This window comes from Semicossyphus pulcher, unplaced genomic scaffold (assembly GCF_022749685.1).
Source record: "Semicossyphus pulcher isolate SPU_LCO1_2020_fin unplaced genomic scaffold, fSemPul1.0.p SCAF_1, whole genome shotgun sequence".
Taxonomy (NCBI): Eukaryota; Metazoa; Chordata; class Actinopteri; order Labriformes; family Labridae; genus Semicossyphus; species Semicossyphus pulcher.
In genome coordinates this window covers 22,059,037-22,079,938 of record NW_027211603.1, presented here as the reverse complement: position 1 = coordinate 22,079,938, position 20,902 = coordinate 22,059,037, and the positions used below count along the sequence as shown (strand labels likewise).

At 38.5% G+C, this 20,902-nt stretch overlaps 2 protein-coding genes across 3 annotated transcripts; one reads left to right on the top strand and one right to left on the bottom strand.

Annotated features, from left to right (window-relative positions):
- Positions 1–10,941: 10,941 nt before the first annotated feature.
- styx (serine/threonine/tyrosine interacting protein) lies at positions 10,942–16,328 on the top strand. Its single transcript, XM_069657570.1, has 11 exons — positions 10,942–11,123; positions 11,544–11,576; positions 12,490–12,543; positions 12,655–12,752; positions 12,856–12,916; positions 13,030–13,066; positions 13,152–13,191; positions 13,440–13,490; positions 13,787–13,859; positions 14,986–15,079; positions 15,730–16,328. Exons 1-11 carry the CDS (start codon positions 11,064–11,066, stop codon positions 15,801–15,803), a joined length of 675 nt encoding a protein of 224 aa, XP_069513671.1. The 5' UTR covers positions 10,942–11,063; the 3' UTR covers positions 15,804–16,328.
- Positions 16,329–16,797: 469 nt separating this feature from the next.
- On the bottom strand, positions 16,798–20,692 carry gnpnat1 (glucosamine-phosphate N-acetyltransferase 1). 2 transcript variants are annotated; one of them, XM_069660694.1, is made up of 6 exons: positions 20,603–20,692; positions 19,423–19,586; positions 18,720–18,782; positions 18,409–18,536; positions 18,091–18,152; positions 16,798–17,912 (listed from the first exon to the last, which is right to left on the bottom strand). In XM_069660694.1, the coding sequence occupies exons 2-6, from the start codon at positions 19,574–19,576 to the stop codon at positions 17,765–17,767; spliced, it is 555 nt and encodes a 184-aa protein (XP_069516795.1). In that variant the 5' UTR covers positions 19,577–19,586; positions 20,603–20,692; the 3' UTR covers positions 16,798–17,764. The 2 variants fall into 2 exon arrangements, with proteins under 2 accessions (XP_069516795.1, XP_069516786.1); XM_069660685.1 differs by having other exon boundaries at positions 19,423–19,589; positions 20,603–20,691.
- Between the last annotated feature and the right edge of the window lie 210 nt (positions 20,693–20,902).

The window sequence follows — 20,902 nt, the reverse complement described above, 5'->3', positions numbered from 1 at the left end:
TGGGGGGCTGACGCCGATATCTTTGTTTTCAGCCAATGGTGTAATTTAAATCGTTATTATAAATAAAAATAAAATATTGCGAGTGTATGTAGTTAGAGGCAATGCAAATGCTTGTATTTTATTATTATGATGTATACTCCATGAATAAACAGTGTTCATATACTGTAGATGCTGTCATGAAGGAATCCATTGATGGCGTGATGCTTTTCTCCACAGCTGATTGATTTCATCGTACTAGTTTTTAAAATGTAGAGCAGTTAGACAGAAGAAGAAGCTAATTCAGACTGTAACATGGTGTAGTGAATCACACTGAATTTCTAATTGACTTGAACTCTCACAGCATACATTGTGCGGAGGTGTGGAGCACAGTGCGATCCTCATCTGCAGCCTCACCGGCACCCTGCTGTCTCTGTCAGGCGTCACGGCTGCTCTTGTTAGCAAGCGTCCACATTAAAAGGCACAAACCATCTGATCAGTATAAACTGTGCAGAGATGAGAAAACTGTGGCTTCCCTGGCACCCCAAATCACCCTGAGGTGGAATACATATCCAAGGTTTATGATTTTCTTTTTACCAGCACCTCTGATTGAAGACCAGACTGTAGATATAGATTAGACATTATATGTATACAGTTCTGTGCAGTCACTGTCAGATGTAAAGACTTAAAGGGACGTTGCAGATTTAAAAGAAAATGTGGTTACAGAAATAATTAAAGAAACACCCAGCTACCAGAAGATGACATAAATCCATCATTACTATGTCTATATTTTCATTCAATTGGACCTCAGAGTCTGATACATCCATTATTTCCAGTACAAATAGACTGAAATAAAGCAGCCTTCAAACTATGATATCATTAAACATAATATATTTGGGTATAAAGGATGATCCTGCATGCCCAAAAATGTCTTGCTTCTTAGAATAATCTTTAACCAAGAAACTGTACAGTCATTAGTTTGTGTAATAAAACCGTGGGCTGTGGTTGTGAATAAAGCTAATACTAAGTCATGGGCCTCTTCTGTAACCAGTTTAACCATGAAACACTACCAAATCAATGACTGTATATAGATGGACAATAAGTCTCCATGTACTCTCATTATGCTAAAATAGCCCCCCTGATAGGCGCTTGCATCTTGCGATGGTGACCTCATTTGGAGCCAGAGCTGCGCTGTGGAGCTCAGCGGGTGGAGCCGCCGTAGCCACTTCTGCTAACCAAAACACACATTTAAATTACTGGGGGAGTAAAATGTCTAAGATGCCGCACGTCGGCGTGTTTAACAGCAGAACAGCTTCTTGTGTTGGTCTGAAGCAGACGTTTCTAATCCAGAACTGATCGGTTGCAGGAGCCTTACTTGTCAACAGAGCTGTCAATCATCCTTTTTACAGCATCAAATAACTAATTAAAAATAAACTTGTCAGAAGAATGAACACTTGGATGTAAATCAGCATGATAAGAACTAATTATAATGACAGAAACCATGTTTGAGAAACATTTATTTGGCGTGTATTTTGATTTTATAGCTTGACTCATGTTTCATCTGTTAACATGGAGGAGGCGGGCTTTATGACCTATACTGCAGCCAGTCAGCAGGGGGCGATAGAGAAGTTTCCTGGCTTCACTTTCAGGGAGCTGTCATGTTGTCCATCTTTTTATACAGTCTATGTACCAAATAAACCTAAATGTTATACCCGAGGAGGTCCTGTAAACTGAAACATTAAGTTAATCGTCATGAATTGGCAACATTTTCAAATGTTTGGTATCTTGTAAAAGTTGACCCTGCTTGCTAAGAAGTTCAAAGAGTTCAAAGTTCAAAGTTCAAAGTTCAGAAGAGCCACTACAATAAGAGTAGGCATCATATCAACTCCACAACAGGGGAGACTTGATGTTCTCTGCAATTAGGTGCAAAAAACATGTGCCTAATATATCAGTATCGAAATCAGCAAAAAGGATTGGAAAATATCGGCATATTGGATATCTGCAAAAAATCCAATATCGTGCATCCCTCGTCACAATGTTACAAACACTCTCCACTGCAGGCTTTATGTCTGGAGCAGAATAGTAGTCGGAGGATAGTTGCCAAAAGATGAGCGAACATTTGGATATTCAGACCAGAATTTGTCCAATCCTGTCAAGTACATATTGATACCTTGACAGATCATGGTTGAGATTTTTTGAAAAGAAAGAAAGTATAATAGAAGAACCTCTTAGAATAAAAGTACCCCATCAGAATCTAGCACTCATCTCTTATTCAGATGAGAGGTTGAACTTTTACCATTTTCGACTGCTGACATTTAAACCTGCACCCGCACACACTCACCCCCATGTGCACACACAAATGAGTGTCTGAATGAATCATCAAATTAGCACAAAGGGTGGTCTTATAATTTAAATTCAACATCCTGATATCATAACTCAGCTCATATTCCAAAAAAATTGAACCAGACAAGAAGTTATGATCTGTGTTTTTTCATGATTGCTTGCCCGCATGCACCTTCAGTCGGTGGGAATTTAAAATTCATTAACAGAGCTGACTCGTCTGCCCACGTCGCCGAGCTGGAAGGCAAACTCTGTGTTCCTCTCACTTCCGATCCTGTGTGTCCTTAATGAAGCAGGATTGATGGCACGCCAGCGGAAACACAGCTCACCTCATCAGCGACCAGCCAGGGGAGGGAGGCTCTGCAATAAATAGTGCAGTAAACACACAATTAAGGGCCCACATATCACTGTTCCGTTATTACATCCTACCAATTAAGCATCGGGGGCAACCTCCTCATTTGTATCCCTTTACGCCTGTAATCAGTAATTTAGTAATGATGTGCTGAGTCGCAGCCGCAGACTTAATATCAGTGAGAGGGTGAAAGTGGGTGTCTACTTCATGTGCGTCAAACTTTAGGGTTTGAAGGCCAAAAGACAAAATGTGAAAGTTTCTGTCGGGAAAAACTGCATAAAATGACCTTTCATATTTTGATCTATTTATATATACCCTCTACATTTATTCCAAACAGCCATAAGCTAACAATATATTAACTAATGCTCTGTGATATAGGCCAACAAAAGCAGAGCCAGTGTGCTCATCTGCACTGACATTTACTTTATTATTGATAATGTTTCGAGCATCAAGCCAAACTGGAGAGCCCTTAGGCTGCAGCAGTGTCACAATGGAAGGTGCGCTGGAGCGAGTGAGCATGCATTTATGATCTGTTTTTAGCACAATGTCTCAAACAAAGAGATGTGCATATTCTCTAAAAACAAGCCTCCGCATCCACCTGAAGTTCCCATCCCATGAATGTGGACATGCAGAACACAGGCTGCTGTAAGCGCTTCATGTGGCCTCTGAATGTTTGTGTTTGACTGCCATCTAGTGTGAGAGGGCTGAAAGTCAGACTTGGAAACAGGTTTTTAGGATAGCAAAAGGGCCTTTTTGGCAGAAAATAAATTCTATAAGCACGTTTGACATTATGGTTCTCTTTAAGTAAGTGCACTTTAACTACAGCCTCATTTTATTATATAAAAGCTGAGTGGTATAGTTTTGCTTATAAAGGACAACTTTAAGGGACTACAATGGTTTCAAGAGATCGTTACTTGGCAAATTTTCATAAACTGTCACTTTTGTGAGATTACATAAAGTGTGCCATAAGCTTTCCTCACAGTAACTCCAGTGGGTGTTGTAAACTGAGATCTTGTATCTTAATCCTCTTTATCCATTTGTGGCCATCATGTATTCCATAGGGCATGATGGGAAATGTCAGAAAGCAAATGCATCCTGTCATAGTGCAACCACAACTCCATTGCAGCTACCAAAGAAACACCCACTCATATACCTTAATAGAAGCGGCACCAGGGAATTGTGATTTGTGGAGCTATAGGGGGCTGGATTGTTTTAGGCAGGTGCTAAAGATTATTGACGCAACAACAATCACAAATATTACTACCAAAAAATTTAGATTAAATTGTTATTAAAATGCATGTTACTTAAAGCACAACACATGTGCGATTTATTCCGTACATTACCATTGAACAAAACAAAATGCATAGTAATGTAAGCAATTAATTTCACAAACAATTACAATAAAAGTCACAGTCATCACTAAAAGCATCTGTGGACTTACACAATACTTGAGCTGTGAGCAAAAATGATACAGTAAAGCAGATTAATCTGGCGATACTGTGGAAACAGTTGTACACAACTCCTGCTAGCTAGCACACGCCTTCCAGCTGTAGCTAACGTTAGCTTAGACACACAGCGCAGGACAAAATGAGTATTTGAACTTATCAACCAAGTAAGATGAACTTAGTTCAGTAGTTTATCCCAGCTTAAGACTCTCCTGTGTCTACTCATGTCAATTAAGGAAACCAAGACACACCTCATTACATTGGATCTAATTGCTGCTAATATTTTATATTAATATTTTTATGTCAAATTTTATGTTTTTTTTGTCTTTTTTTTCCTTTTTTTTTAACAGACATGCGCCGGCATGATCGCCATTGCAACCGCCACCCTTAAAACAATCAACGTTACCATCAGCTGCCTGCTACTGCTAGCTACAGCACCGGTTTCAATTCGACACTTAAAGCTGCTGTGAGGAACTTTCTGTTTGTGTTGATTTTGGCGCCCCCTGTGGACAAAGCCGTACCTGTCCTGTACATGCTTAAGTGATGGCAAAAAATCTCATCCTGCTTTCTTTAACAAAAATCTCCTCACAGGAGCTTTAAAGTAACTCATACACTAGAAAGTGTTAGAGTAACGTACATTTATGTTCTCCCACACAACCCATCAGACTTCCAATGATACGAACCCACCAATCAAATTTCACAACAAGCAGCAAAGGTCGAAGGTCATCCTCACATGCGTCACTGGAACATCATTACATATATTAAAATATTAGCCAGAATGATGACTCCATTTCATTTTTTATTCCATATATATTTTCATGACAAATTTTATGGAGGGGGGGGGGGCTTAAGACCCTGCTAGAAACCCCCCATACACACACACACACACTCCCACCCCCGTTCCACCTTAAGCAGTTGCACTACTGATAAATGCATGATCAGCTTTGGGATTCGACAATATTCCCCAGTAAGTGAAGTTTCTCTTCACCAGCGCTGACGGCACTTAATAGTCTAAGATGTAGATGTTTTCATGAGGAGGGAAGAGGCTTTTATTATTCTCTAAGGATTCTCATTTTTCTCCCACAGTGAAATGATGGGCTGTGAATATGACTGATGAAAAATTATGCCACCCTGTAGAGGCCCCTTTGGGCACAGTGTGCAAAGTTAGAGACAGATATTTAGGTTGTCCTCTACCTTACTCTCACTCTCATAACGCTTCCTCTGCCTCTGTTGGCCTCATTCATCATGTACAGGAGCTGCTGCATCGCTGCTGTCACAGCTTTATTGGCTGTAAAAGCATGATTCAGTAGATCTACCTTTGTAGATATGGCTGGTATTGTTCTTATTAAAGGGAACATTTTTATCAGTTTAATCATCAAACCAAAAAGAAGAAAGACTGAACTTTAAAATGAATCAATCTTTTTTTATGTATATACAACAAATCACAACTAGTTTTCCCCTGACTCTTTACATATAGGGCAAGTCTAGACCAGAGACTCAACATTATCGGTCATGAGCAAGCACTTTGTGACAGTGGTAGGCATGCAATTATAAACTGAGCCAACAAAAGGTTAAAAAGTCACCATTAAGCTCGGTTGGTGAGGAAATATAAAGAATAAAGTGTCAACTGAAAACCTCTTGAGATGGGTTTAATACACTCTGGCTTGTTCTCCCACAAACTCCTCTGTTAAGTAATAAAATAAATTACTTTTGACTCGCAAACTGAATAAAAGTAGAACCTGATCCAATTGCAAAAAAAAAAACGTTCTTTTCTTAAATTTGAAAAAGTAGAAGCCTTAATTTTGTTCAGGTTTATCTATTATCAAATGAGAGGCGTTTATATAATCTATTTGTCTTTGCTGTTACAGCTCTTTTTAGTGGACCCTTGAGGCTGCAGGTGAGAAAGGTGTTCATGCTCAGTATGTCTGCAGAAAAATAAGTTGTGCCACGTTTTAATAACACATAATCTAATAAGCTAATCTTGTCATCATCCATCCACTTTGTAGCAGGCAGGGCTCAGGGGAATACAACCATGAAAGCACCTGACTGTCATCAGGTACTTGGATGAATTGTCTGACAAGAAAAGAAAATGATGTAGATCAGTAAAGTGTCTGAATGAGATTCTAGTTGACAATGAACTAAGCAGACGAAACCACTGAGAAGAATGTCATGTCATGAATAATACATCAGGGTCATCGCTGCTAAATAACCTTCCTTGAGTGTTGCTAATTACAAGCCTGAAGCTATGATACTGTTTCCATGACTTGTTGTAAAATCAGGTATTTTATTTTGGTGAGTCTGTCAGAGATAATTAGCCTGATTGGTTGGTACGTACATGTTATTCTATAAATTATAGCATTAGCGTGTCCTAAATAAAAAATACTTTCTCTTGTATACCATTAAATATTTGGTATTTATAAAACATAAAAAATGCATGATGGTCTTTCTGTTACTTTAGGTCTCTCTATCCTTTTACTAAGTCTATGTTCACGCTGTAGTGGTTCCACCCAGCAGAGCTTTATTGTGGAGGACCTGATGGGATAAAAGTGATCCTTCAGGTTTTCAACATGGGGGAAGACAATTGGGAAGAAGAGGACCAAGCATTGTTAAGTCACTGGTCACCTGTGATACAAGTATCACGTTTCTCTTTATGACATTTGTATAAAAGCATATTTTGTTTGGAGTTATTTCACAGATCAAAGACACGTTGCCTGATGTGGTAGCATTATAGGAGAAACCAAACTGTAACAGTAGCAGGTGACGGCCTTAGTCAGGAGAAATACACTGTTATAGCCTTATTGGTTCTTGACCCATTGAATTGGATCAAATTTACTTGCAGATCTGCTTTTTTTAATGTAATATATAGTGATAATATATAGGAAACAAAGTGAGAGTGTCAGATGCTATGAACAGTTAGTATTGTTAATGCGGGGACACCTGCAAGCTAGTTCAGGCAGGCAACTCGAGCTGCACTGATTTCACACATGCGTCACTCTCCACAATCGCCTGACAACCACTTCCTCCCAATTTGGTGGTCACACAAGAGACACATTAGCCTATGTTAGACTCAACTAGATTAATGTTTCATCTTTAAACAAATGGATTTGATACCCTCCTAAACTTTTTTGGCAGTGTGTTGTTTTGAGATGTGACCTTCAACCAGCCGGGTTCAGATCTGACAGCTGTTAACACTATCTATTATACCATATCCAAATGGTGGTGGCATTTCCTAATATATGTCTGCTGTCAAAAGCAGCAAATTCTGTGTAAATTGTTTGACCTGAAAAATGTCCCTGTTCCTGTGGAGACCAGACAAGAGTCTTATGACAACTGATGCTCTCAGTTAAAAAAAAAACCTCATTACTTACAGGTTTTGAACGCTTCGTTCTGATTATGCAGTTATGAAAGGGTACACTGAGTTCTGCATCACGGGAAACTTGTCAGCTCTCAGCTGACCCCGGGTTAAGTCTATCTCGTGGCTGTTACTCTCATTGCACCATTTGCAGAAACATGGGCAGATGTTTGTTGATGACTCTGACCAAAAATGCTGCAGTGCCAAACACTCAAATAGACAGAGAGGTTTTACTCCAGAGGACAGGAGCTGCAAGGTCAGTTTTAAAGTCTAACCCAGCAACCTCTGCAGATAAAGTACGTTAGACTCATTCTATGTGTGTATTTCTATGTGGCAAAAAAACTTTTATTGCACAGTTAAAAACTGATTCTCAAAATCTCATTCTGTGTTTATTGTAGATGTAAATTCATCCTGATAATTATGTTTTATAGTGTTGCTTGTTGTGCTTATTAGACTATAAAATTGTGTTTAGACTTTTAATTTAGTAAAACGAATGGAAATTTTAATTATTTTACCAACACTCAACATAATTAGACTAAGTTTGCATACCCAGCTGGTTAGAAACTGCAATACAAATAATGTGTTTTCATTTTGCAACAACATATTCTATTCTATTAAGCACACTGGAGCTAATCTTTAGATATAGAATTAGATTAGAAGATTCATTTTGAGTGAAATTGTGCATAAATACATAATTGTACTTAGTGTAAGAACCTGATGTGCGCTGTAGAGTATATATCAGACGTTCTTGAACTGTGTCAGCACACCATTTTTGTGTGAAATGAACTCAAATGCACGCCTGCTCTTTCCCTCTCTAATGGCATGAGTGGGAGTAACAGCACAATCTCCACCACTTTAAGGTTTTAACTTCATACAGACCAAACTATTATATAAACCTTTCTCTTTACCATACAGGACCAAGGGTTAACGTGGTTTTTTAAGGTTAGATTCATGGGGTGATTTATCGTGGCATTAAGGGATTTAAGTGTCTTTTACGCGTGTGGTTTGTTGTGCTGCTAATGGCTTATTAATGTGAAAAGACCCATTAAATGTATCCTGAGTCCATTAAATGACCCCTGACTGATTACCTTAAATTACTCACTTTAAAAATTAAAGGCTTGTTTGTTTTTGTAAATAAGATTTAATTAAAGGTGATCAATTACTTTTTATCTCAAGTGGCAAAGACCACAAGGCATTCAAGGATAAGCTTAGGGATGTAATATATATTTTATATTTTGGGTCCAGTGGATAAACATAACAACTCGCAGCAAATGTCCTTCTTACCCTATTTTCTTGTCTCTCTTCTTGTCTTGCTGGTATCTACCCCCTCCTGCTGTTGTCCATTTTTTGCTTATCTTTGTCCTCAGTCATTTTTGTTCCCCCCCTTCATGTTTTGCCACAACATGTCTGCCAAAGGAATCTGGCATGGCCGCTCATTTCTGATTCGGCCTGGAACAACAGAATATCAAAGAGCTGTTGTCGCCAGGATGTCGGCACTACCGGAGAGCCATCTCCCAGGGAGAAAACAATGTTCTGGTATTTTCTTAAGGGGGGAATAAAGTTGAGAGGAGATGGATGTGAGTGCATGTAATTTACAATCTTCAAAGCTTCGTTTTTAAGGTATGAGTGAATGTTGAAGAGCAGCAGTAGGGGATGTATCTGCCCCTCTTACTGATAAGAAACAACTTTGAGTGACACCTTGCATGCTGACCAGTAGTGCTGCAGAGCTCTGAGATGTAACTCTGACACATTAACATATGCTCTAATAGAAAAAGAAACACACATAGCAGTGTTTGCCGACTGGAGCAGTTCTGCTGTGAGATTACATCTCTCTCTCTGATGTGGGGAAAAAGTGGCGTCCCCTCCCACGGGCCAGACGGTAAACAACAATCACAAATGCTACACTGTCACACAACAACAAACAGATGACACGTCTGAGAGACCGAACAAGCATCTACGAATTATTCATGCTCTCTGTTTCAGATCTGTGATTTTTTCTCTCATTATCAGTCATTGTTGAAGTGATTATAAAGCAGGGATGGATGGTAGAGAGGGATCAGGGCAGACACGATAAACGACTGGAGGGCTGGACAGAGATTTGAGGAAGGAGACAGAGATGATGAGGATGATGAAAGAGTGTGGGTTGATACTGAATGTAATCTGCATTTAGATGATATCAGGCTTTGTGGTCACCCCTGATGTGAATCGACAAGCTCTGGATATATGCATTTGTGTTGTTTGGAGAGACGCTTTAAAGCAGCTCTCTGAGCAGGGCATCAGGACTGCACACTTGGACCCACAGCAGTGTCTTTAAATGCATCAGGCTTTGTCCACTTAATGATTCTAAAATTAATTATTAATTTCTCTTATATTCAGAAGTTCACCTTCAAATGTATGCCCAAACCTGGAATAATAATGATTTTCAGTTCATGACATTAGGTGTTATTTAAATAGTGTGTGCTCATGAAAAGTTTACAAATAAATAAAATTTCATCATGAAGTCATCATAAAGTTAAATCCTTGTAGATACTTGGCTATGATCCATTCACTTTCTGGGGTACTTTTATGGACCTGAAATAGAATATTGGGTTAGGCTACTTTGATAAAGATGATAGTCAGTTATAACAAAGCTAGTGCATTTCTGGTAAACGTAAAATTCACTACTTGTCCAAATAAGACTATGCTAGTTTGGGACCTTGTTTCAGAAAAAGAAAAAGCACGTCAAAAGACAGAGAAAAAGTATTTTCGTACATGACTGTGAGAACTATTAGGAAGAATACATACACAAAAGTAAAGTACATCATAACGTTGTCCCCCAACAAGCTCCCAAGAGCCGATAAAGCTACGAAGCCTGTGTTTTTCATTCTACGATGTATTCTAAGATGTAGTCAACTAGCCACGGGCCTCTATTTCAGAGCCTTCCTTAATGCACATTTTTTAAAACTTTTTATGGTTAAAAAAATTGACAAAATTGCTCAATTCAAACATGATTGAAAAATTGTTACACAGGCCATGTTTATATGTTTGCTACTTTGCCTATATTTAGCCTACTTAGTCAAACTACATGATTTTTGTCAATGTACAGTTTCAAGGTTGTTGGCTTATTTTTGGACAGTGCCAGATAGAGGCAGGTTATTTGTTCCTCCAGTTGTATCTGTATTTATGATCCACATATATCTACATGAAAATATAAAACGTTTGTATAGGAAGAATTTAATTGAATGTAATAATAATAATAATAATAATAATAATAATTCAAGTGATCATACATTTTGTATTTGTTCATTAAAGTTTTTTTTATTAATTTGGAAAGTTGGGAAAACTTTCCATACCACCACGATCTTCTCATATCCTGAACACAGTGCTCGTGCTATTTGCAAATCGCCCACGAGACGTCGCAGTTGCTCTTTCCCATCTTTCCACGAGCCTGTTTGCCATCTACCCGTGTGGTCACGTGACTCATCTGTCAGGGGACAGCATGGCGGACATGCATGTGGAGCCTCAAAACAAATCGCATCGATTGTCCAGCTAACGCCGCCGCGAAAACCATCGACACCGCGCGCAGAGCCGGGCCGGCGGTGCCCGAACAGACAGCAGGATGGACGAGGAAAACAAACTTCAGTTCCCGTCTCTGCCCGCGACCAAGGAGGAGCTTCTGGTGAGCGCGAGCCGCCTGCGTTAGCCGCTGTATCTGTGCTCTGTGTCTGTGAGGCTAACCTGAGCTAACCCCAGCTCCAGCCTTATTGTCTGGCAGCTAAAATATCCCCTCAGCAGCAAAGTAATAGTTATGTAGGTTTAAAGGCAAAACACCTTCGTATTTATCCGTTAAATTTCTTTACTTCTCTTTTTTTTACACGTCTCTGTGCTAACTAACATTTTTGTTCACTGTGCTGAGTAGCCAAGTCCTCAAACACTAGCCACGTATGTACACAACTAACGTAGAAACGTTACATATTTCTTACCCTATCTACAGTCTGAAATATGCAAGTATCCCCAGTATTAGCTGTCAGAGTGACAAAGCAACTTAGCTGAATTACCCTCAGTTTCTAACCTTACTTTTATATTTACATTTTTACAGGACTGGGCTTATCCAATGAGACGGGAAATGCAGGTATGTAAAATGTGTCCGTTGTAGAGGGAAGAAACATCTTGACAGCAGAATGTCCTTATGTCCTGACCACCTATCCCTGCACTTGGCAGTGATTCATTATGCACCAAATCTGTGGGTTCCCAGGGTTTGTTTACCCCACATTTGGCAGCAGTCTCTGCTTGAATAGTGGTAAAGGTACCTTGAATGTCTCAGTTTGAACTAACAATATTGTAATTCAATGCTAGGTAAGTGTATACCATATTAAGTTCTTGTTGATTTCAACCATCCAGCCAAGCCTTAATTCTGAAATCAGGGGACTTCACATGTTAGAGAAGCTAAGATTACACATACTGTCATATCAGAGGGAGGTTATTGTGCTAATTCCAAGGCTGATATTTCACTCTGTGATACCTGTGGAGTAGCTTAGCATAATTTACAGTTAGAAAAACGAGTGTGAGAAATTGTTTTCCCTTTGAGAACCCTCGCCCCGACAAGCCCAGTGCTGCCTGTCTGAAACCTGCCGTTTACAGCAGCCTGCAGACTGAGCTGAGAAGCCTGGGGTTACTCTAACATACTTTAACTACAGATTTGAATCTTCACCCACGTTTAGCATGGTCATCCAACATTGTAACATTACATGCCTTATAATGTGAAACAGCATAATACCCCCCCCTTTAATCTTTTTAGGATAGATTTGCTGGCTGTCACAACTTTAATACAGGTTTGTCTTGGTTATGGACGCTGTACAGGTCATGCTATTGGCAGCTAAATGCATTGCTGTAATGCCTGATGTATATATGATAATGTAGCTAAAGATGCTTGCTGTGTCATTCTGAGTGAATTAATGAACTGTAGCTTTGTGTAATTCTTTTGAGGATTAGTTAATGCTACTGCCTGTGCTGTTTGTGATGTCCTGTTCTGTATTTATTTTTAGGAGATATTACCGGGGCTGTTTTTAGGTCCCTACTCTGCTGCAATGAAAAGCAAGGTAATTTGTTCAGAATTTAACCATTGCTTCTTGCAGACAGTGATGCAGCAAAATGAACACTTCATTTCCTCTTGGTTTTATAGCTCTTATTTCTTCTGTCTCTTTGTTCAGCTGCCAATTCTTGAGAGACAGGGCGTAACGCATATTGTGTGTGTCCGCCAAGACATTGAAGCCAATTTTATCAAACCTAATTTCCCTCATACATTTAGGTAAGTATGAACTGTCTATTTGATGTGAACTGCTAACTGCAGTTTTGATTAAAGTGTTGAATTTTACCTGCTTACTCATGTCTGAAATGTTGTATCTCTGCAGATATCTTGTGTTAGATATTGCTGACAATCCAGTGGAAAATATAATACGATTTTTCCCTACAGTGAGTTAAAAAGTGTGCTTTTTTTAACTTCCTTTTGGCAAACTTTTCAATAACCGAAAGGTGTGGCTTTTACATTATGCATGACACACTGTTTTCCATTCTTCCTTTAACAGACTAAAGAGTTTATTGATAGCTGCTTAGCGACAGGAGGTAAGGATGCATATAGTTTCTATTTCTCATCTTCTTGTCAAATAGAGAAAAAATCTTTTCAATAAGCTTTTGTTTTGTTCTTTAGGAAAGGTACTGGTTCATGGTAATGCAGGGATATCAAGAAGGTGAGGCTTTTTTTGCTTCTTCAGTATCACGTTGTCAAATGTAATTTAAATGCATGCATTGTTTCTAATTATGCACCAAATGTTCATCAAATATACACATGCATTTGCGTTATATGTTTGCTAAAATTGTATAAATATCCCTTAATATTGTGTTTATATATGTATTTTGACTTCATTTAGAAACTAGGACTGCAGAGCACATACAAACTGTTGTGAATATAAAAGTATGTCTTCTTTTATTGTTTCAGTGCTGCCTTAGTGATTGCATACCTAATGGAAACATTTGGGATGAAATACAGGTGAGCTTGTATTGTTTTTCCTCGCATCAAATTATGGATTGCTATTTTACCATAGAAGATCAGACGTTAACCTAATGTATGTTGTTTTTCTTAAATGAACAGATTTTGATGCACATTCCATGTTGTTGTATACCACTATGTGACAACCATGTGCGCCACTCTTTGAGCATACAAGCAAATATGTCACTCAACATAAAAGATTCTTTACAATAGTAATATTTTTTACTACTATTAGCAGGGCTATATCTCAGTATTTCAGAGGCTCTGGATGAAACCTCTTTCTGTTTATTCTGTAGGGATGCATTCAGCCACGTCCAGGAGAGACGGTTCTGTATCAACCCCAATGTGGGCTTTGTGCATCAGCTACAGGTAAGTCTTGACTCAAGACCTAGAGCTTCAAAATCATCAATCAAATTGAAAATGTACAACAAATTTCTTATAATTATAACTATATGCACTACTTTGTTGCTAATCAGCAGAATATACCGTCTCAAGCTCCTTGACTTTTTAATGTCAGGGTATATCTGTACTCATAATGACACCAGCAAAAAGGTCTGCATCTAGTGCTCTAAAACTTTCATTCATCTGACAGAGAAATTATTGTTAAATAGAAGATTAACAATATTGCAGCAGATCACATATATGTCTACTGTATGTTTGTCCTGAAACCGGCTTGTTCAGATCAGACCTGTTATAAGTGTGTTCTCAAGTGATCGTCTTCTGCTGTGACTCTGCACAAGTTATTTTCCTATCTTTAGTTGCTGTCTCAGCTCTGCAGTCTCCTTTTAATCAGCCTTTGTTGTTTAGCAAGCTACTTATTATTCTGACATCTGGCTTGCAAGCACCATTTTGATGAGGAGGCTTGTTTTGAATTTTGTAAAGCAGAAATATTCAGCTGGCGGTCCGTGGGCTCATTACAGCTCTTTAGAAATCTCAGTCTGAACCCTTTTTACATTTAGAATTGAAATACTTCAGTAAACAGGCTGTTTATGCAGAGCGAATTTAGGAAGTCAAACTGAATAAAAGAAGCAGTAAATGCAATATTGTGTTTTATTAAAACCTACTTCTCTTTTAGGTTAGAATGATGGATTGTTAGCACTTTTAAATTCCTAGCTTTATACAAGTTATATATTGGAAATGGAAATGTCTGGCATCTTGGCTCTTGAGTCTCTGAAATTCGGCAATGTTGAAAAAGTTAATTGAATAGGCCTGGTTCAAAGCATGACAAGCAAGTGGCTAAGTTATTAAATTTGACGTTGACTACAATATTTAATTTTGGAGCTTGTAGACCTAAATGCTGTCTTGAATCTTGTCAGAAGTAAACTCCTGTCCTAATGAGATATAATAGAGACTTTCTTGTACTACTAATGCCATTTTGCAGGTTCAGGGTTTATTTTTGTGTCAATAATGTGATATGACTATGTTTGTTTGCATATGTAAGAATAGCGCATGGAAGAAGCTGAAATCTCATAAATGTAACGTGTTTGTTTCCTAGGAATATGAAGCGATCTACCTAGCCAAATTGACCATTAAAATGATGTCACCCATGCAGTTGGGCAGGTCCTTCTCCATACAAGCTGGGATGCCAGGTTTGTACCCAGTCATGTTTAGCAGCTCCTGTCTCCTCAATCTTCTCAGTGGTCCAGCACAAGAGAAAGCTTTGGCCTGATGGGAGTCAAGTAGACTTCTTCAAATTTCTCTAATTCCAGAAAAAGCATTCACAGTATGGTGACTGGCATCTTGTCATTTGGGCATGGAGTAGAACATGTAGTGTTTTTTGGCAAATTGCTGAGTCTGACTCACAGGATTACTGACAATTTTTATCACCAACATTTCAGGGTTCAGTTGTTTCTAATAATATTTCTCTGAATCTGGCTCTTGTTTGCTGATTTTATGGCTATTGAGAGCATGTGGATCGTGGAGGATTTCACAACCTTGTTTTTCTCAAGTCATGAATGTTTCTATTTAAAAGACACAAACACACACTTGCATTCAAACACTGATAGCATTCAAGAACTGTCTTATCATTTCCTTTGAGGGCTATTTCTGTCCTCCCCCAGTGCTGATTAAGTTGTCCAGAACAGACCGTCAAGTTCAGGGTTTGAGAAGTCCCTTAATTCTGGATGGTTTACTTTTTGAACTCCGAACATTTAAATTGGGTCATGAAGGGAGAATTTGCTCGTTGATGACGTGTGTAGTTTGTCCACTTATTCTTTTTGTTTACACATTTACTTAACAGGAAGCCGCAAACGCAGCCTGGAGGAAGATGAGGACTTTGGATCAATGCAGGTCACAGCAGCGCAGAACGGCTGAGCTTTGCTGATATCTGGCCGTGTGGCGGCGCAGTGCACTCAATTTTTTTTGTTTTTTTACATTTTTAATGGGATTAAAAATGTAAATATTTGAACTTTTTCTAAGGGGAAGGGATCAGGGTGGGAACGGGGCCACTCATGTCTGAGACATGGAGTACTGATGGGGATCGGGAATATTTGATAACTCCTTTTTTTTTTTTTCTCGAGCTGTATGCACTGATGGGAGATTTTTTGCAGTTTTATAGTATTTAAAGCATTTTGCATTTGCAGCGGGACAGTATTGCAATAATGCACTTTCGATACTTGAATTTGTGTAGACGACCAGAATGGGGCAGTCGGCAAAAGGGAAAGTAGCCAGGACGTCGCCCAGTGGAGGACATGAGAGAAGAATAGCTAATGCCTTTAATATGGGAGTAATAGGATTAAAGACTAATATCAGGCTTAATGTGGGATAGTAAGGAATGGAAAATAACTCACTGCTTAATAAAATAAGTCTGACTCAGTCCTGTTGTGTTGTTTCTGTATCAATGTAATTATTTACTTTTTCTCACTTTTTTTTTTCACTTTACAACTTAACATTTTATTGTGTAATAATTTTGTTTTTAACTATTACTTAATGTTTTAAATTAACACATTAAAAAAGACTTTAGGTTATCCCTAAATTGTACCTGTTACAAAAACCTCTCTGGGGATCTCGCAGAGTTTGTCAACATATTGTCTGGTCATTTTGGGGCCAGGGTAGCGAGTGTGAATTTAGTGTATTAAGAATTTTGTAATCAATTTGGGGCAATAAAGACATGGCTATGGCAAAGAATTTGAATTTGAATTAATGTAAAATTAATGATGTACAGTATCTGCATGCTAAATGCTCCATGACAACTGGGTATATTTTGATGCAACTATGAGTCGTAGCCATGCAATTAAACAGCTTCCCCATTTGTACAAATCAGATTATTCTAAAAGAAAGGACACACAGTAGATGATAGAATATTTTATATCACTATTACATATTTGTAAATAAATTACTTGAAATATGTTCCCCTGTTCTCCAAAAAATAATTATAAAACTTAAATAAGTGTCCACATACAAAAATCATCTCCCACCACGTTTTGATTCGTATCACAGTTGTGAAAAATAAAATAAAAACTTTAAGAACATAAGTTGATTCCTCACCACTGCCTCACAAAATATATAGCTTTCTGTTCACTTCAACTTTTACAGACTTCTTGATTGTAATGCTTCATGTCTTGTAGTAATTCAATAGTTATCCAGCAACACCACTGTCACAGAGAGAAAGTCTGCTGAGAGAGAGAGAGCATTCTGTACCAACGAGGAAAAATAAGAAAAACCCCGAGTCCCGTAGAAAAAGTAGTCGTATTTAAAGAAATGTTGCTTTTCTTTGGCGACTTGCTCTTGATGATCAGTGCAACAGATGTATAAAAAGAAGCTTCATTAATGATCTTAAACTATTCCTTTGAGCATCATAGGTTTGGTGCTGAATGTGAGAAGCTGTGTCCTGTACTGAATGATGTAATAATTAGTTGCTTCAGAAATATCAGCTTAATTTGTCACCATCTTGATTTTCTAATGCATTTGAACTCTCTTACAGCTGCATGGTGGTCTTTGATTTATAATTCAGATTTCGTACCCAGCAAATTACTTCATAACAATGTAATACAACAACATTACATTAAGTGTAACTGACATTCATTTCTTCAGATGATGACAGAGCTCCACCCTGCTGAGGTAGCCATGATTACCAAAGGGGCGGAAGATGATGGTGAATAAGCGGAGGGCTTTGACATACATTTATGTTTACTCAAGTGTGCTGAAATCAGGATGAGCACCAGGAATACATTTGTGAACAACCACAAACTCTCCCAATTCTTAAGACAAATATGACAATATGTCAAAGGTCTTGTCCGTGCCTCCAAGACACAACTTAAAAGCTGCTTTTGTCCTCAGTCGAAGAATCGACACTGCATGTACGTCTCATCTGAGGCCGTGTAGCTGAACTTTTCATAGAAAGCCACATTTTTCGGTGCACATTCCAGTGTGATTTTATAGCAGTTTAGTTTTTTGCTGAGAAGAGTCAGGGTGGAAACTAGCCTACAGGGACAGAAAAAAAAGAAGGAAAGAGTTTTAAATAATCAGTGTGAATCACAAAACATTTCCTAAATAGGTTTCTTACATTAATCGTTGAAATTTGGGCAATTACAAATGATTAAATATTAAAAACAAGCCAAAACAAAATGTCTTTGTGTCAGGCTCCAGCAGGTCTACTCACAGTTTGCCCAGCTGCTTCCCTCTGCACATGTCAGTGACTACGACCTCCTCCACCCGGCCTCTCTACAAACAAAGCACATCAGAGAGGGTCATTTCATTTCAGTCACATCTTTGAGTCATTTTCAAAATAAATAAAAATGTCCCCTTTTCGAACATAAATGTAACCTTTTGGTTTATAGTGATGAACTATTTATTACCACCCTTCTAATAATCTCTACATCGAATAATTAACGTCTTTATCCCATTGGGAACTGTACGTTGTAGTCATTGAAGTTGTCGCTATTGTGAAATATGTCCTAACTGCATGGATGTAGGTTACCTTAGCACAGGAGTGGATGAATTTGTGTTCTGTGATCAATGTGGCTGTGGCAACAATCTGCCCCAGATTTGTGTCTTCCACCACAACAACGTAGTAGTCTCCAGTCTGCTTCATGTGCTGAAACTTTTCTGTAAGCAAACAGAGAACATATTTATCACTCGTTTTTATTTTTAGTTTGATTTCTAGGAGTGAGTCCCTCTCCTTTCAAATGTGTGATCTTAGGGATTTAGAGAAAAAAAATGTCTCAATGGTTAAAGTTCTGATCAAAATGATCAGAAACTTTTATCTAATATGAAAGTAGCAAAACTTACTTATGAACTGCTCAGGTGTGACATCGCCTGTCTGAGTTAGTTGAGATAAAACTTTGAAGAATCCTTAAACACAAAAAATTGAGGGAGATTGTAAATATGTCTAAGGGTTTAACTTCCATCTCTTTAAAATGTATCTTTTTTCTCATAGTTTTAATGTATTAAATAGTTTGTATGTTTTAAAATAACATGATCTTTAAATTTGGACAGCAAGGACTAGGTATGCACCGATACCAATACCAGTATCGGGTGTCGGGCGGTATCAAAGCTTAAGTACTCGTACTCGCAAGAACTTTGACGAGTACCGCACCCGAATACCACTTTATGACTTGATGTTAGCCTCCCATTAGTTAAGCAGGTCGGTGGAGATGCAAAGTTGAGTGGTAAAAAGTCAGCAACAGTTGCATCATTATGTCCATTTACTTTGTTACAGTCAGAAAGTGAGGAACATCTGATGAAAATGACACATGGTTTTAAAGTTATTATGAGAACTGTAATGATATCATGTATTCATATCGGTACACAGCATCGGCAAGTACCCATATGTAAGTACTTGGTCTGAAAAAAAGTGGTATCGGTGCATCCCTAGCAAGGACAAAAAAGAAGCTTTCCACATCATCAATCAAACAGTTGTCACTACATTCATATTCTCTTGATAATACAAGTACTGGTATGAAACATGTTGTCCATCCAATCTCTGACTCACCCCTATTAAAGTCTGCCGTACAGAGCGGCCTGAGCACCAGGCCTTCTCCTGGGCTGGACGGTGAGAGGGGGGGAGAGAAGGAGACAGTGTTACTACTCCAGTCTAGATCCTGAAGCAGGGAAGGCTCGAAAAGAGGAGTCTCGTCCAGCAGCATTCCTCAATCTCTGCTTAAGAAACACACACACACACACTCAAACAGGTAAGTCCACTGACACATACACACCCACAACTGCATGTATGCAAAATACTGAAATCATGACACGATAAATGGAAAAGCTTTCTCCTGTCTATCCAAGATACAGTTTCAGCACCTGGAGTTAACAAATTTGCAGCCACCACATTGGATGGAAATATGGAATTTGTCTAAGCACAGGACTTTGACCAGACAAATATAATTTTATTTGCTTATACGACACTGCCATTCTTCAGTCGGTGGTTGACAAGCCAGTGGGCAAATAAACATACTAAATAATGTACATCCTATTACAATTGATTAAAGTTATAAGGCCAAAAGTTATAAAAAAAGTTATATGGCGGCACCATTCTTTAGTTTTATTCACCATTTCCTTTACCGGATTTGGTTCAGGATGTAATATGAGAAGGGCCAATTAACATGGTCAGGTCAACAGGTTACATAATTACTGCTGCTGGTGGTGGTGGCTTTAACACTGGTTTTAAACATATCAACTTAGAGCTCGACGCGTCTTAATTGTGGTTTCCATGGCAGCAAACACATTTAAACTTTACTGACGTCATCATTTCCCGACCACATAATCACGCAAATAACAACATATGACTGTGTCAATGGGCCTGTTGAGTATTGTTAGCATTTCTTTGTTGAAAACTATAGTAAAATTCACAAAATTCTTCACGATGACCAAGTTAAACAAATAATGTTACACCGACAACAGTGTTTCTGTTAAACAACGTTTGGCGTTAACACCAAAACATTAGTCTAATTGCAGACATAGCTAGCTATGTAAATAGCTAAGGCGTCTTGGTCTTCCGGTAGCTCTGTCAAATAGTTATCTAAGGCTACCTTTACACAATCAAACTATCCAACCCAGGTAGAGTCAGAGCTTATAACTTCACAATTGACAATAGATCTTAGCGCTGCCTCTTTCCTGCCATGCTAAACAGCTAGTAAGCTAGCTTGCTGGAACCGAGCTTATCGACTTACCAGTAGAAAAACACACAAGAAGCGATGGTCAAGATAAATTCCCAGACTGAGGTATCGTACAATGACAACCGGGAAGTTCTACTCGTTTTGAATGCGGTTGGGCTTCATCATTAAGCTGAACACCGTGGGTGTTTCCGCCTGGCATGAGTCCTTCTGTATGACGTGGCGGAGACGCTGGAGGTAAGAGGCGCAGCCCAATGACGTCAATAGATCTTTAAAATTTGACGTCCCAACTTCATATTCAAAGAAACAATTTCATATATCGACAGTGATGTATGTAGCCATACAGATTGATTGTAT

What these genes read in the sequence shown, in the direction of transcription:
- styx (XM_069657570.1), top strand. Translation starts at nt 11,064, where the DNA reads ATGGACGAGGAAAACAAACTTCAGTTCCCGTCTCTGCCCGCGACCAAG. An exon ending in CGACCAAGGAGGAGCTTCTG is followed by an intron (nt 11,124 to 11,543) that starts GTGAGCGCGAGC and finishes ACATTTTTACAG; the next exon opens with GACTGGGCTTATCCAATGAG. An exon ending in CAATGAGACGGGAAATGCAG is followed by an intron (nt 11,577 to 12,489) that starts GTATGTAAAATG and finishes ATTTATTTTTAG; the next exon opens with GAGATATTACCGGGGCTGTT.
- gnpnat1 (XM_069660694.1), bottom strand. Translation starts at nt 19,576, where the DNA reads ATGCTGCTGGACGAGACTCCTCTTTTCGAGCCTTCCCTGCTTCAGGAT. An exon ending in TACGGCAGACTTTAATAGGG is followed by an intron (nt 18,783 to 19,422) that starts GTGAGTCAGAGA and finishes TTTGTGTTTAAG; the next exon opens with GATTCTTCAAAGTTTTATCT. An exon ending in GGGAAGCAGCTGGGCAAACT is followed by an intron (nt 17,913 to 18,090) that starts GTGAGTAGACCT and finishes CTGTCCCTGTAG; the next exon opens with GCTAGTTTCCACCCTGACTC.